A 13,768-nucleotide genomic window follows, 5' to 3' on the forward strand; every position below is an offset into this window, starting at 1 on the left:
TTTTGGTAGCTAGGCTCGGGCCCACATATTCCCCCTCTAGTATGATCAATGTGGATGAACTATATATGAACAATGTAGTATGTAAATGAACTAGTGTATGATCAATGTCTTTGCAAGTTTCTCCCGTGAATGTTTTTTCTTAAATTTACAGTTTCATATACGAGGTCTGATCTGCAATGCACGAATTCGCCTCGCAAATCTCATCTGCAGCGGACTATGAAGGATTTTTTTGGGTCGGTATTATACGGAGTCTGTTAGAGATGCTCTTAGCTTGATCCTGTACTGTTTCGTCGTGAATCAAGGAATGAAAGCTGGTACTAGTGGTAGTACTAAAATACTGTAATGCACATTCCAAAGTTGTCGTACATTTTAGTCTGGATTCAAGTTGATCGATATGTTAAAAGGATTAGAGTACTGTCCTGGCTGTGTTGTGCCTTGGCTGTAGCCTGTAGGTTACCTGATCCCAGTTGACGTCAACTTTTCCGTTAGATTCTGGATGTTGAATGCGTTCGGCACCTGCACAAAAGAAGAATGCGGTTGCCAAGTCCTTGTATGTGTCCGCGTCGTCGACGCGGCCTTTTTTGCTTATTCTGCTTTGGGCCCTGCTCGATGTGTACAGACAGCTTGAGGGCTAACTGGGTCCTGACCGATTAAGTGGTCATGAATACAGTCGGTCCTCGGCAAAATTTTGTGTTTTGACCCTTTTTACATGGAAATTCAGGATCTGACCCCCGTTGGAAAGAATTTTAGAATTTGACCCTTTCACTACCGGCAGGTATTCTGGCGGTAGGGTTAGACAGACTACTGCCAGGATGCCTGGCGGTAGGGTGCGACGGAGGGGAACGGCGGCCATTTGCACGAGCAGACGTGGATAAGTATCCTACCGCCAGGGACCTGCCGGTAGCCTCTCTAACCCTACCGTCAGAACCCCTGGCGGTGGTGGTGGCTGGGTTTTTGTCTTGGAAAGTTTCTGTAACGAAATATCTAAGTGCCCTGACGGTAGGTTGTGTGACCCCACCGCCAGGGTCCGTGGCGGTAGGGTCCTGGTGTTTTATGGTTTCAAATTTAATTGCTTGCTTCTTTTCAAAATCAATATCACAGCAATGATATAGAGATAAAAAACAGATCCCAAACAATTAAACTTAGTCATCACATACACATTAATAAAACTTGAAGTATATAGACATGTCAAACGAAGAAATTGTGCTCTGTTTTACATGAAAGTATATACTCATTTCTTTTACCATGAAAGTATACTCATATTGACAAGAACAAATGGCATGAAGTTAACTTAATGTTCAAACTGAATTTGATAGTCAAACTAATGAAAAAACTGAATTTGACAGCACATAGTTTCATATTCATTGAGAGCATAATTGAAAGGCACAAGGCATTACAAGAGGCACATAGTTTCATTATTCATCGAGAACATAATTGAAAGACACAAGACAAATTAATAGGACGATTTTCAGACAAGTTCGAAGAGCGGGCAGAGATCTTCATCTTCAGAGCTCCTCGTATGTTAGCCCGGGCCGTGGAGACAGAAACGGCAACGGATCCACCGGTTCAGGCGGAGGCGGAACGCTGGTCGGCATCCGACTGTTCAAGCACTCCCACCTTGCCGTGCCCGCTGGGGTTTTCGCCTCCGCCCTTCCCTAGTTGATGATATCGAGCGCAGATGCACTTGGGGGGCGGCATCCTGACTTTCTCCTCCGCATTGCTCTCGAAGTAGATTCTCCGACCCAAGTTGCACAGGAGATAGTTGGCGTGCTTCTGCGCAACTTCAATGCACGCTTCCCGGCAGACACGACAGATACTTGGGTCTGCCTCCATCTCCGCCTTCACTTTCTTCCACTCCTTCACGCTCTGCGACCAAGCCATGACATCGTCGAGGATCCGCTCAACCCTCTCGTGCCACCGCTTTGCCATCGTCGCCTCTAGGACCTCGTCTAAGACAGATCCCACCGGCTGTAGCATCTCGGGGAAGGTCTCGTACATGTACGGGAGTGGCATCACCAAGCTTCCGTACCTAAACATATAGATTCATCACACAAAGATTCATCACCAACAACATCCAACATGCATCATATCATATTGTTTTCAAAAACAAAAACCATGAACTAGGGTTCATCTTGAGGGGTTAACCATTTTTACTCCAACAAAATCCACTACTTGCATCATATAACATCCACATGCATCATATACCAAAACAAATATCTCCAATATTCATCATATCATAAATTTTTTTAACACAAAATAATATGAACTGGGTTCATTTTGAGGGTTCAACATTTGTTGTCCAACTACATCCACTACTTGAATCGTAGCATATCAACATGCATCATCATATCACAATAAATTCCTCCAACATGCATCATATCAAAAAAGAATCCTCCAAAAATAATATGAACTAGGGTTCATCTTCACATAACCATACCAACTAGTGACTAGAGTTCATATGTAACACAATATAACATATAGAATCAACCTAAATCAATCCTAGGGTTCAAAATAATTAAATCTAGTTCAAAAAGGGGAGTGATTTGAATCAAATAATGCGACGAATCGGAAGCTATTTGACTAAAACTAATTGAAGGGATCGAAGGAGCTTACTTTGCTTTCTTCGGGGCCATCTCGATCCGCAAAAACGGTGAAGAAACGATGAAGATCAGAGGGGAGAGTGGAGGAGATGAGAGAGGGGGCGAGAGGAAGAACTCCTCTGTTCTTGGGGCGACTGGTTGGGGGGAGAAGGGGGAGGGGTGGGGCGGCCCACGGCTTATAACTGCCCACACTCTACCGCTAGGGTCCCTGGCGGTAGGATCCGACAGGCTACCGCCAAGACCAGTGGCGGTAGGGTGGGATGGAGGGGGACGGAGACCGTTAAAGCTGCTGACGTGGATAAGTATCCTACCGCCGCACGTTCTGATGGTAGGCTAGGTAATCCTACCGCCAGGCCTCGTGGCCGTAGGAAAAATGGTCAAATCTCAAAAAAAAAAACATGGGCCAGATCTTAATTTTGTTTGATAAAAGGGTCAAAACACGAAATTTTGCCTAGGTCCTTAGTAAATAAATACAGTCGGTCATCAGTTATAGATGTAGATGGTCCTAGCGCTGTCCGTGCGAAGGAGACGTCAGCTGCTTCCGATGACAGTAGGTACCTTCTTGGAGCGAGTAAGCAAGCAAGCACCCAGTAGCACGGCACGTATGTAGGAGTACTAGTCAAGAAATTTATATGCTGCCCGTTGGAGACGAGAGAGATACACTACGGAGGAAGTGAAGCTGTACTATGGTCGTGATTCCTGAACTAGCAGGTACACGCGCGTACGTACGTACGTGTAGCCCGAACCACGGCAGACGCGCCGCGCATTACTGCGCACGTCGCGGCACGAACGAACGAACCCGTGGAGAAGCCGCCCGCCCGGGCCCTCCCATCGGCGATGGACGAGACTTGCCTGCTTCTTCGGTGTGCGTCCATCCGTGCTCCGGCATATGTGGCATGGTTTGATTGAAATAAAATAAGACCCGGTCCCATTCTTTAAAATCGGGGGAAGATGATTAGATTAGAAAGAAAAAAAAAACAGCCGTAGGATGAAATGAGTGGACGGATGGGAGCAGGAGAGGAGCAGGCAAGCCAGCCAGATCCATCGGCGATGGGGTCGAGTCGGGTCGGGGCGGGGAGGGAAATGCGCCATACGTCACGCTTAATTGCCTGATTTGGTGGTAGTTGCCGCGGCACTCAGCTGGCCTAGCCGACCCCGTGACCGCAGCGGCCCAAAGGGAAGGCTACACTCCCACACACACTGTATGTGTTTGGACGCATCTCTCGCCATCATCTACCCCTCGAATCTGAGTACGTACGTCCGCTACCTAATTCAAGTAGCAATAATTTTTGTCTGCATACAGGCAGCACTTGCAAATACGAGCAGTCGAGTCGAATCCAACAGTGCTTCCGTCCCGCCCGTGACTTGCTAGATTAATAACACCCCGTACGATACGAACGGAGTGATCACCACCGCCCATGGGATGGAAGGCTGGCCCCGTTGCCGGTTTTACTCATTCATTTAGACTGGTCACAACGGGAAGGAACTTAAGAGTAACATCACACACTGCAATACAACTTTGCTTATGTGGCACATATTTAATGAAGAGAAAGGTGCTTGTGGTAACTAGCTAAGTTACCGGAACATCACACACTCCAAGAAACACTGAGTCTATAACCTAATAAATACATCGTTGCATGACACTACATAGATGTTCCTACCCACTATGGAGGTAGTAACATAGTCTAGAGAAGTGTGTAAGTTACTGGCTTATGTTCTTGCCCATTGTGACCAGCCTTACCGCGCTTCCTCACGTGACCAAACAAACAAATTCAGACTTTTTCTTTCTTTCTAAAGGGAACAAACTGAGACTTTGTTGAGAGTAAAAAGAGAGGTGTGAAAAGCAAAAGGGTCAAAGAGCTTCGCATCGCACCGTCGCTCTCCCCTCCCTCTTTACTGCTGGGGTCCGCCACTTACCGTTGATCGAGCGGCCGTTGAGGCCATAGCGCGGCGCGGCGGTGCCTGCAGCGCCGTCCGATCCTCCAGCGCGGCCAGATCCAGCATTTCCAGCCTCGTCTCCTTCCTTCCACGGTTCAACGTACCAGGGTACCACCACGTCTCCTCCACTCCGCTGCAGCTCCGTTCACACCCGCTCCCTCCTAAAACTCCCCACCAAATTCTCCGCCCAGGGGACGCGCGCCGCTCCTCCGGCCAGCCCCGGGAGCGGCAATGCGGCTCCTCCTCCTGCTCCCACTCCTCGTCGCGGCCACCGGCGCCGCCCGCGACTCCGACGACCCCTTCCTCTCCGGCGGTAAGCACCTCCAATCCAGCTAGCTACAAACAAAATTATACTCCGCTGTACGCTGACGCTCTCTCTGCCCGTGCAGCCCAGGCGAACCACAGCTACAACATCGACTGCGGCGGCGCGGCGGACTTCACCTCGGCCTTCGGCCGCCGCTGGCTGGCGGACCGCTTCTTCTCGGCGGGGGGCAACGCGGGGATGGTCGCCGAGCCGCACCGCTTCCCGCAGCCGCAGGAGCGCACGCTGCGCTTCTTCCCGCCCGCCTCCGCCGGCAAGACCTCCTGCTACTCCCTCCCGCTCGCCCCCGGCCGCTACTACCTCCGCGTCTTCTCCGTCTACGACAACTACGACTCCAAGCTCCGCTCCCCGTCCTTCGACGTCTCCGCCGCCGCCACGCTCGTGCTCTCCTTCCGCTCCCCGTGGCCCGAGACCGCCGCGCGCTACGGGGCCTACTCCGACCTCATCTTCCCCTCCGACGCAGAGGCCACCGACGTCTGCTTCTACTCGCTCTCCACCGACGCCCCCGTCGTCGCCTCCATCGAGGTCGCCCCCGTCCACCCGCTCGCCTACGACGGCGCCACCACCGGCGCCGACGTCGTCCTCGTCAACTACGGCCGCCTCACCTGCGGGAACAGCCTCTTCGGCCCCGGCTTCACCAACGACTCCGACGCCTTCTCCAGGGTGTGGCAGGCCGGCACAGATTTCCGGAACAACGACCTCACCTACGACGCCATTACTGCCGGTGGGAGGAAGATTTTCGGCAGCAACCAGCCGCCCAATTACTTCCCCACCAAGATGTACAGGTCGGCGGTGACCACCGGCGGGGACGCCTCCAACGAGATCGAGTACCTGATGCCGGTGGACACGAGGATGTCCTACATGGTCTGGCTGCATTTCGCGGAGATCGACGCCGGGGTCAGGGCCCCTGGCCAGAGGGTGTTCGACATAATGCTTGCCGGGAGGAACGTGACCAGGATCGACATCTTCAAGCAGGTGGGAGGGTTCACGGCCTTCAAGTGGACATACATTGTGGAGAACCTGACCAGCTCCACCATGAGCGTCAGGCTTGTGCCAGTAGTGGGACGGCCGATTCTGTGCGGGCTCGAGAATTACGCAATGGTGCCCCTTGAGACAAGGACGGTGCCACACCAAGGTAACCTATAATTCGATACTCTATGCGCATTCTCCGAACAAGATGGGCCGATCGAGCTCTCCAATTTTCACTATAAAAAACCAGCCTACATTCGCTGAGCATGTTGCACTGTTTTTGGCAGCGGCTGCGATGAAGGCCCTGAAGGATTCACTGAAAATTCCAGCTAGGATGGGGTGGAATGGGGACCCTTGCGCGCCGCGGACATGGGATGCATGGGAGGGAGTCACTTGCCATCCTGGTAACAAAGGGCTTGTGATCACTCAGCTGTGAGTGCACTTTCGATATCTCAATGCTATTTTTATCCATTCACTGTTTCATTAGGGTATTTCTGTTTTGCTGTCAAGTAGTCATTATTCTGTGTCTGACTTACCAAATACATTTCTGTTTTAATCCCCAAAGACAACCGTAGAATTATCTTTCAAAGGCACCGGTAGTGTTTGCAGATCATTGTTGAGGAAAGATATCTTGACAGTCACACAGCACTAGCAGCAAATATATCTGCCTTAGTGATTGCTGCCTGTTTACTACTCTACCAATCTCAGCTGTACCAGAAAGCTGAGCTGCAAAATTTTAATTACATTAAAAAAATTGTCCTAAAATCCTAAATCCAAATACTATGCATGCATCGTTATCAATGTATCATTATATGGGCTTGAATGAAATTTCACAGTAGATGCATCAGTGGACATAGGAAATAAAATTGTAATGCCCTACTTATTAGTATCTTGTGAAAAGTTGAATAGTTGATGTCATAACTCTTATGTTTTTTTCTAATTTGCCCTGACAGGGATCTTGCAAGTCAAGGGCTGAAAGGTTTCATCTCTGATGAAATTAGTCATCTGACCGACTTGGTAAGCTTGTAAGTATCATTGCACACACTTAAAGTTGATTCAACTTGATCCTGGTCTTCATTGGTATTTGTAGCTTCCGCATATCGATGCCTCTTGAGTTTCATGTTTGCATTAGCTATGCAGGAGCACATGAGTTGTAACTTTGAAATTCAAAGCTTTCTAGTATTCGTTCCGATCCAAAATAAGTGTCGTGGTTTTAGTTCAATACTCCCTCATATCCAAAGTAAGTGTCATTGTACTAAAACCACGGCACTTATTATGGATAGGAGGGAGTACTGTAGATAACTGTTTGCCTTTGGTCATGATACCTGAGAGACTTAAATGAGTAGCTTCATATGACTATTTCATCTCTAGGTACTAAAGCAAGGAGTAGTACAAATCCAAAAAATAGAGATGAGAGTACAGGGTGTCACCTGGAAATAAATGAAATCTCAAATTCAGTGTGAAATATATTATTGGAGGGTCCCAAAGTCAATGTAGGACCAACTGCCAAGGAGTGGTAGAGCACTATGTGTAGCAACCCTTGACCTGGACAGGCATCACACCATGCATCTGGAATGAGCCGAGTGGCTTTCTCAGTCCCACCTGTCAATCACATGTTCAATAGAAAGGCAATATTTCAACAAAAAAACACGCTAACTATTTTCTCATTTGCTGGCTTCACCGGATTGCGTTGGACCCATTTTGTATGTACTTGTTGGTTTGATGAAAAAAATCCTGCAAGTGGGGCTTCCCTTCACTGTTCTTTTAGGTCTTGTACAATGAGAGGTGCTTAGGGAAGGTGCTTAGAGAAATAAACCAGACTTTCCTTAAGCACCGGTGCTTATTTGTACAGGATAGACGCTTAACTAAGCGTCTCTCCTGTAGAAATAGGCACCGGTGCTTCAGAAAAACCCGGTTTATTTTTCTAAGCATCTCTCTAAGCACCTCCCATTGTACAAGGCCTTAGAAGGAACTTCCTGTAGGAGGTTTCAGCACAAATCTGGAACGATATAGATACATCAATGCAGATGATGACTACAATATTAAACAATGAACAACGTTAGGTGCATCATGCAATTGTTTCTCCAGAACCTGTTCAATTGATACTTCTGTGTTCCAGATATATCGTCCATGATATCAAGTTTAAATTGTTTACCATTTCATATTTTCATATGTGCTCATATTATTTTGAAAGTACTTGGTTTTAAGCTATAGAAAATGGTGTTATTTTACTTACGCAGTTTACAATTTTTCATCTCTCCTTGTTGAACATTAATATATATTATGATCTTGCCTCCAGGAACTTGAGCTCTAATTCGTTGACCGGAAGCTTGCCACCAGGTTTAGGCCAACCTTCACTTGCGACACTGTGAGTACAATAGTTCATGGCATGCAAAGTTGTACTGTTTCATGCTAGAAATATGGCACATTTTTATCGCGCCCACATTCTGCTGTTGACATGCTCATGATAGGTACATGATACAAAATCTTACTTTGTATGTTCATCACGAAATCTTTAAAACTGTAATTTGGCAGAATTTACCTGCTTCACACCACACCAGTAGCATTCTCATGTAGAATCATGAAGCTAGGACAGTACCAAGTAGCTCTAGGAACTCTTTCTGTGAGCTTCAGGACCTGATGGCTTTGATGACATCATCTTAGCTGGTAAGTCGTCTATGGACTGACTAAACAATACATAATAATATTTATCTGCGGGATGGTATAACATCTGTACTGGCTATCAAGGATCCTTGGTCTCAGTTTTTTTCTGTTTGTGTACCTGGATGGAGGGATGTTTTAAGTGGTCCAGATGTATCTTTGATTATTAGGTAACTTCAGCATGTTATTTTTGTTGAAAAATAGCATTGAATTAGTAGATGTGCTTCTAAGCTCTGCTTGCTCATTCTGGATTACAATGTCAGTTCATCATTGTCTGCCAATTCTTTAACATTGTGTATTACTATTCCTGTAGTTCTATCTAATGCTTCGACAAGCCTGATTCTCTAACAATCTGAGTCACTTTCATCAGTTTTTTTTTGTTTGATTTTTAGGGATCTGTCCTCGAACCAGTTTACTGGGAGTATTCCTGGCACCATAGGCTCGTCTAAATTACAGACTGTGTAAGCAGAGTTTTCCACAGTATTATTCAATTTGTTAATGCAATTTTTAGCTATCCTGCATATGTATGCAACAATGCTGACTTACTAGGTACCTCTTATGCAGTCTACTAAACGGCAATCAACTTGATGGGCAAGTTCCAGAAAGACTTTATTCAGTTGGCGTGCATGGTGGCGTGATAGAGTAAGATATCTCCACTATTTTCATACAACAGAATTCTCACTTTCTTCCTCAGGATGACCATCCGGAAGAGTTATTGTACTCATGCTATTTGTTCCAGCCCTACAAACGAGGTCAAAGAGTTGTGGGTTTAGCTCATTCTGTCACACTTAGTGATTTATCGATAACTAGGTTGAAGTATATTCTTTATCTTTCCTCAACAGTTTAGCATGATGCAAGTGTGCAAACCCAAAGATGAACTGGGTGCACGCCAACCGCATATATAGAAGCTGTATTTGAGATAATGTGTCAGGTATCAATTAGTAAAACTGGAGACCTGGGGTGAGTTGCAGGACATGCTCTACTATGTTCTGTTATAAATTATTACTTGCAACAAACAAGGAGAGAATATGTGTGCAAGGGGTGAGCGGATAGATTAAGAGCCATGTGTTAATGTACTAAATAGATTGTGGATAACTAGATGTGGTAACTTCCATTTCATTCTCTTGTTTTTTACAAATATGCATTATGTTGGCAGTCTGTCAGGTAATAAAGGCCTATGTGGGGTGCCTACTCTACCTGCTTGTGCATTATTCTGGGAGAAAGGAGGCTTGAATAAAACCGGCAAAATTGCACTTGGAGCCTCGTTTGGACTTCTTCTGCTTGTTATACTTATAGTGGTCTACATAGTGTGCATAAGACGGGGACCATACGACTACGATTTCGAGTTCCCTCAAGATTTGACTTGTAAGTATCTCATTTAACTCTTTTACCTTCATATATGAATTAAATTAATGAAACAACCATCATTTTGATTTTTAGCATTAGTGCTGTATTTCACAAACTGTAGCTGAGGCCAGTCGTATCAGTTATCGATTTATGATGCTGGTTTTGAAACTTTAGTTGGGTTTATACTTACTGAAACGGTAGTGTGGCAGATTTAGCTACCTACCTATATACTGCCTCTGCGGCTCTGCCTCAGTTATTCAAACTATATGATCTTGATGGTTATTGCTGAACTAGTCAACAGAAGTCACAACGCACGGCCCAATTGTCTTTCTTCATTTGGCACTTGTCTGAAGACAACACATTTAACCTGTTGGATTTACGTCTGCAGCGATATCAGCAATCTCCGCGAAAAGGAACAGGTATCAGCGGGCAAAGTCCGTGATGCTGGCAGAGATGGACGCCCACAACACAGATGGTTTCTACACGAACGGGAACGGGAACACTCGATAAGCGACACATGCACGCTGGAAATGGACCGGTTGTCGTATGCACCCAGAAGAAACACTCATAACAGGCTGCATGGTCAGAGCAGGGATAGTGCGTTGTGAATTGATTTTTGCCAGCATCATCGACATCATGTCCTTGTAGCTTCTTCGGTCAGCAGCAGCAGCTTCGTCGCCACTCTCTTGCAGATACTCCCATACACGACGGAGCTATGCGAGGCGTAACTTATGTCATGTTTACTCTACTTATAGTATGAGCTGGTGGTGGTAGTTAGTATTAGGGGGCCTTGCTTCTTTTTTCCGGAGGTTTTGGTCCAGTATTCTTGTGTTGGTTTTAGCTTAGGGATGTGATGTCCACTGTGTGAACCATGTAAAGGCAAGCGGGGGTATCTATATTTTTGTTGTTGTATAAAAACTTGACATGGTGCTACTGACAAAGGAGGCGAGGACAATGAAAACATTAGTTCGTGTGTGATCATGTTTTACTTAACGGCCCAGAGTTTGCATGTGTTTTTTCTTGCCAGAAGTGTTTTTTTAAGGGCCATAAGTGTCTCTAAATGTGAGTTGTTTTGGCAATGTCTTTGAATATCTGTATTTCTTATTGGACCGCCTTTTTTAGGAGCTGTAATCTATTGTTTTTGCTTGGTGTCTTAATCAGCTTTGCGGTACATGAGATCTTTTTTAGGGAAAAACATATAATTTTATTCACACATAATGGTTATAGGTACACTAATTTGAATTTAAGATAAAAAACAAAGTAACTCAAAAAAATGAGGAAGAATTACAGTGGTATCTATTTGGAATATCTTCTTTGTGGTGTCAATCTCTGTGAGACGAAATACTCCTAAAACTTCAATAAGGAGGCTGCAATTAGAATGGAGCAGCGATGATGTCACTCTTTCACCCACACACAAGCATTACCAATAAAGATTTTTGAAAGCCCCTTGAGTCTCCCATTCAAAAAGATGGGAAGCTTTGAGCGTTGAATATACTTTGGCTGGGGATGGTCCCCTAGAAGCACATGCCATAGAATCACAATATCTTCACCATGGTGTCAATGAAATATTTAATCTCCATAGAGGAAAAAGCTTGACACGCTAACATAAACTCATCAGACCTAACTAACTGGATTTGTGAGGACACAAAACTCTCTAACTTTCTGGCACCACCAAAAAAGAACAAGAGTAATATTGTTCTCATAAAATAACAATCACCACCAAACACTGACGAAGATATAACTCTTGTAGACCCGAGGTTTCCTCACATCTCAGCGCCAAAATGACAGCGAAGGTGAAGGGACCAAAATTTCTTTGGCAGCGGCGATAGTTCTTTGGGAACACTCACATGCACGGGTCCTCTTATTTAGCGACCTATGTGTGGGACAACACACAAACGTGCACCCCCTCCCTTCTCCCGTGCACGATTGGGACTGCCCGTGTGTGGGCGCGTGGCACCCTGGTTTTTTTTATCCTTTTTCTTTCTTTTATAACTTCAAAAAATGATTGAGATTTCAACAAATATCAATTTCATGAATTGGGAAAAGGTTTCTGGATTTTAAAAAAAGTTCATGGATTTGAAAAAGAGCTAAGATTTCAAAAAGTTCCTAAATTTCAAATATTTTTCACGAATTAAAAAAATGCTCCTGGATTTCAAAAATAGTTCAGGAGATTAAAAAAATGCTCCTAAATATCAATAAATGTCCGGAATTTAAAAACTGTTGCAATTGTAAAAAATATTATGAACTTGAAAAAGGTTTATGGATTTAAAAAATTATTTATGAATTTTATTCTTTCTAGAATTGTCATAAATATAAAAATATATTCAAAATAGCGCTCTGAATTTCAAAAGAACATTCCGAATTTCAAACAAGTTCATCAATTTGAAAATCTTCCTAGATTTTAAAGAATGTTCATAAATTGATTTTTTTTCAAGTATTTGAAATATAGAAAAAAATTCCAGGTTTCAAAAAATGTTCATGAATTTAATAAAAAGCTGTTTGAAAAAATGCGAAATAAAACGAAAACTTAAAAAAAGAAAAACAATGAAAACTAAAATAAAAATATTTCACAGTGCCACAGCTCCCGCGCCAGGTTGTGCGATTGCCCGGTATACCCCCACAATACAGGTGGAGTAGGATTGTTAAAATAAATACATTTTTGAAATTTCTTGACCATATTTTTGAAAACAAGAACAATAAATAAATTTCGTTAACTTTAATTTTATTGCATGCGAGCATATTTTTTAAAGTCGTTATATTTTTCATTTTACCTTTTTTTAACCTTTGTATGCAGCCGGTTTGCCTTGTGGAATTGGGCTAAAAAACTAAACATACATAAAAGAAAATCACTCTTTGCTCAGAACGCATATAGCATCATATAGGGGCTCCCGTGAAAAAGAAAGTTCCAAGAGATGAGGATGTCTTAACTTTTTATGGATAAATAGACAAATAGCTTTCCTTCACGTTGGTCAATTTGTAAGTTGTTGTCATCTCATTACAGAGGGGGAAAAGAAAAGATACCTAAGTTGGTGAAGTTGAGGTGATTGCTATCTTCAGCGTCTATTGCTCCACGAATGCACCCTTCTAGGTCTTCGTCTTCAGCATACGCGGACGGCAAGCAAGGTCGCGACTCGCACGATAGGAAGGTTCCGTCGACCGGGTCCTCATTCAGTCATCCTCGCTGCTCGTGGACAACACATGCTAATCACCAGACCGTGAGCGTTTTTCCTGGGTACCTCACTTACACGGCGGCACCTACTAGATATCATGACCTGATCAGCACCAGTCTGACCGCATCATTGATCGATATCTTTTTGCACGAGAAACTTTCAACCTATTCGGGCAGTGGAAAGAACATCAGAGATAACAGAAGTTACAGTTAGGTTCATGGATCACCTATCAACGACTACAAGCTCTGGAGGAAGTCGAAGGCATGCCGTTGACGTCGCCCCCACCCAAGCCAGAAAAACCTTGTTACAGTGGACAGTCGAAAAGTCGCTGCACTAAAGTTTCACATAATCAGCGCACCAGAGCAACAATCATCATGGACGAAGAGAGTCATAGATCGAAAAGATCAAATCTATAAAAACACATGAATGAAGATTATCCAAATAGATTCACCGAAAACCAGCATCAACTGAACCCCACGGAAAAAGGAAAAGGAAAGAAGAAGAAAACCGTACCTGCGCTAAAATGGGTTGGCTCATTATGGGCTACGGTCACTAGTTAAGGATTGTCTCACGCAAAGGTCAGTTCCATTTTCTCAGACGCTGACAAGTGGCACACTATATATGTGTCAATTGTCGCAACCTATGGTTTTCTCTTTTTTTTTCCGTAGATTTTGTTTATTTAAAATGTTTATCACTCAAATCGTGCGTCTAAATTCCAAATAGTTTTTACCACTGGATTTCTCGTTGCAACTAGACCCCAT

General features: G+C 44.5%; 1 protein-coding gene across 1 annotated transcript; it reads left to right on the forward strand.

Moving 5' to 3' along the window:
• The first annotated feature begins 4,652 nt into the window (after positions 1-4,652).
• On the forward strand, positions 4,653-10,830 carry LOC119266849 (receptor-like protein 4). Its single transcript, XM_037548125.1, has 9 exons — positions 4,653-4,851; positions 4,928-5,995; positions 6,117-6,261; positions 6,783-6,854; positions 8,129-8,197; positions 8,883-8,951; positions 9,055-9,132; positions 9,647-9,855; positions 10,226-10,830. The coding sequence occupies exons 1-9, from the start codon at positions 4,770-4,772 to the stop codon at positions 10,345-10,347; spliced, it is 1,914 nt and encodes a 637-aa protein (XP_037404022.1). The 5' UTR covers positions 4,653-4,769; the 3' UTR covers positions 10,348-10,830.
• The last annotated feature ends 2,938 nt before the right edge of the window (positions 10,831-13,768 follow it).

Source organism: Triticum dicoccoides, chromosome 3A (genome assembly GCF_002162155.2).
Source record: "Triticum dicoccoides isolate Atlit2015 ecotype Zavitan chromosome 3A, WEW_v2.0, whole genome shotgun sequence".
Classification (NCBI taxonomy): Eukaryota; Viridiplantae; Streptophyta; class Magnoliopsida; order Poales; family Poaceae; genus Triticum; species Triticum dicoccoides.